General features: G+C 47.9%; 1 protein-coding gene across 1 annotated transcript; it reads left to right on the top strand.

Moving 5' to 3' along the window:
• Positions 1 to 3,290, top strand: hoxb6a (homeobox B6a). The gene is made up of 2 exons (XM_041956597.1): positions 1 to 855; positions 2,783 to 3,290. Exons 1-2 carry the CDS (start codon positions 300 to 302, stop codon positions 3,067 to 3,069), a joined length of 843 nt encoding a protein of 280 aa, XP_041812531.1. The 5' UTR covers positions 1 to 299; the 3' UTR covers positions 3,070 to 3,290.
• Positions 3,291 to 3,492: the final 202 nt, after the last annotated feature.

Genomic DNA, 3,492 nt, shown 5'->3' with positions numbered 1-3,492 from the left:
CCACCCCCCCTCCTCCCAATCTGCGATAAACTAAGTGATAGCAGCAGCCCGTCGGACTGTCGGCTATAAAACACAACAAATCATAAAGTGCAGGCAGGGGAAGGCAGAGGAAGGAGGACGGGAGGGAGAACCGTTAGCCGTTAGCCGTTAGCCTCCGTCTACTCCTCCTTCTTCTTCATCGCGCGAGCGTTGTTGTTGTGTTTGTTTCGTGCCCTCCTGTCCTCCCCTCTCCTCTACTTCTCCTCTCCTCTCCTTTCTTCTCTTCTCATCCTTCTTGTCCTATCGCACACTTTCTCCCGATGAGTTCTTATTTTGTCAACTCCTCTTTCCCGGTGACGCTACCGGGGACGGGTGGAGGCGGGCAGGCGGCGGCGGAGTCGTTCTTGGGTCAGATCCCGCTTTACTCGTCGGGGTACGCCGCCGACCACCCCCTCAGGCACTACCCTGCAGCAGCCGTCACCGCCGCCGCGGCCGTTGCTTACGGCGCGAGCGGCAGCGTGCACCAGGACAAACCGTACCCGGCGTCCACCTACTACCAGCAGGCTGCGAACGGAGCGTACGGCGGGCACCGGGCGGCGGCAGGAGTCGGTGTTGGGGGCGCAACCGGAGCTTGCGACTATGCCACGGCGGCTGCGGCTGCGGCGGCCGCGGCGGCGGCCACGAGCTTCTACCGGGACAAGGAGCCCCCGTGTAGCCTGGAAGAGCACCAGCTCGCGCTGAGCCAGGACGGCATGCACCGTAAAGCAGAGTGCGCGGGGCTGAGTGGGAAAGGTCTGTTTGGTGAAACGATGGACGACAAGCAGCCGTCATCAGCCCCCATTTATCCGTGGATGCAGCGGATGAACGCGTGCAACGGTGAGTGTCCTCTTCTTCCTTTTCCCCTCTTTCTTGCATATTTTATGACCCCCGTCATAAAACTGACGTTTGTTTCCTCTGTCAGCCCCGCTGCTGTCTTTCCTTTCTCCTTTTCCTCCTCCTCCTCTCCCAGTAGCTGCTTTATGATCCCCGTTTGTTGCCGTGTCAGTCAGTCATGTGCTCGGTATTTTATTGTCCGTCATAAACCGGGTTTGTTTGGGTTGTAGCTCCTGTTACTGTATGTGACCTGCTGACCGACGCTGCTACCGAGCAGGGGCAAAGAAAGTTGAGAGGAAAAGCCTGTCAGGGAGTGTTGTGGGTGAAAACAAGGAAAAGATAGAAAGATAGATAGAGAGGAAACTGAAAGCATGCAGTCTTTGCTGGACAGTTATCTGTGCAACTATCTGTCTTATTCTGATTTTAGGCACAAAAAAAGTTTAAAATGATAAATAAAAAATAAAATAAACACTTCCCCACCGGACACATAAGAGGAAAATGTTGCTTTTTTTTAAAATTTATTTTACAAACTTTTCATATCCACCAATCATGAAGGAAGAATGGCATCACACCTCCTGCTGCTATTTTTATTATCACAACTTCTGCTCGGTTGTCTCATATGGAGCCTCTATTGTTAACATTGCACTGCAGACAGTGTTATGCGCTGTTTATTCATGAGATTAGATATTAGACTCACAACCAGGCCTGCAAGTGCTGCCAAGTTCCGAGTGACAGTGAGACATGAAGGGCCAGCTACAAGGTGGACTGATTTGATTTATTTGACTGTCCAGATAAGTCCATCCAGTCTTGCACTGTTGTGTGAATAAAACCATTGCAGCCTACAAAATTATTTTTGTGAGCCTCTGCACTGCAAAGCGAATGCGTTTGTTTAATAGAGAAAAACGGCCTGTTGAGAGCGAGATGAGTAATGGTCGATGATGCAGGGCTACTGTTGTGCAAAGCCCTGTAGGACACTCCGAGTTTTGACAGATGAGGTGGAAACAGGCTCTGCCGCAAAGAAATATATAAGGAACAAAACGCAACGCAGGCTATAAATGACAGCTGAAGATGTAAATGGCAGCTGGAGAGAGAACAGAGTGGCACAAAAACCCTGTGCGCTCCTGCATAATCTGGTTTGGCTGAGTCTTTACTTATGGATGTTTAGATTTAGATATGTGCCCTGAGCAGCTTGCGGTTTTCCATCCATGTTCTGCCTTTCGGATCAATACAGAAACTGAAGCTCCTAAACTGACAACATGGCCATTTGTTTACCACCGGGGCAAAATAACTGTTAGTGAGGATAAAAGGAGACTGAAGCCCTGCGGCTGATCCTCACTGGGGCTGCCGAGCCTGTCCTTACTTTTAATCTCGTATTATTGTCAATGCTATTATTATAATTATTACTGTTGTTGTTGTAATTTTTATTGTTATTATTGTTGTTGTTGTTGTTGTAATTATCATTGGCATTATTATGAGCGCCGGCTCGAAAGCTGGAACAACGCGTGTCTTTCTTCTCTACTGAATGCTTGAATGCTGCTATTCACGAGCAACGACATTTAAAACGTCATATTTGAAGTTAAATAAATAGACGGATTGTTATTTCTCTGTGGTATTTTATTTTAGTTCCACATAAACTGAACACAACAATTCTCTCTGTCGCCAAGGAGAAAACAAGTGTCACTTTCTCCAATCAGGCTGGCTGGATTAACATTTGACTGAAGTGAGGCTAGAAACTGGGGGTCTGATTAACCGAGGGATTCAATTTGAACTTTATTGATCCCCAATTGCTGCACGGGAAATAGAATAAATTATAGCAAAGAACGGGCAGCAAGAGGTGACTCACTCTTTCTCTGTGTGTCACCAGATACAGACCATGTGTTATTACTCTGGTTAAATTGTAACTTTCTCCCTGTCTTTCCTTCTCTCTCAGGGACTTTCGGCAGCCCCGGGAGGCGCGGGCGGCAGACGTACACGCGCTACCAGACGCTCGAGCTGGAGAAGGAGTTCCACTTCAACCGGTACCTCACGCGGCGGCGACGGATCGAGATCGCGCACGCGCTCTGCCTCACGGAGCGGCAGATCAAGATCTGGTTCCAGAACCGGAGGATGAAGTGGAAGAAGGAGAACAAGCTGATCAACTCCTCTTCTTCCTCCTCTTCCTCCTCCTCTTCCTCCACGGTGAACGGTGCAGAGGAAGAGGAGAAACGGACGGAGTGAACGAGGAGAAATAAACTGATGTAAGACACATAAACGAGGAGGAGGAGGATGGAAGAGAAGACATGCTGGTTAATCCCTTCCCCTCCCGGTCTCAAACTTCATCCAGACCTCTGTCTGGTGTGAAACTCTGGGAAAAAAGTAGCCTACATTTTATTTTACCTTTCTGTTCTTTTCTTTTGTTTCTTTTTTATGTCTTTTTTTTTTTAAAAAAAAAAACCGGAGCAGGGTGAAACATGAGAAGTCAGAGGGAGAAGAAGATTAAAAATTTTTGATTCCTCTAATATCGCCACTCACCGGCTCCTTCTATAGACGGAGTTTGCTTCTCTGTGTAGCTCGAAAAAAATCGGAAATCTTCTTACTCTTGAGAAGAGAGCGTGTAACTATGGGAAGAACAGATCAAAATAAGAGATAAAATTATAAGAA

The sequence above is a fragment of the Chelmon rostratus genome, chromosome 17, assembly GCF_017976325.1.
Source record: "Chelmon rostratus isolate fCheRos1 chromosome 17, fCheRos1.pri, whole genome shotgun sequence".
NCBI classification, from domain to species: Eukaryota; Metazoa; Chordata; class Actinopteri; order Chaetodontiformes; family Chaetodontidae; genus Chelmon; species Chelmon rostratus.
The sequence above is the reverse complement of the archived record's forward strand: the minus strand, read 5'-3'. Positions and strand labels throughout refer to the sequence as shown.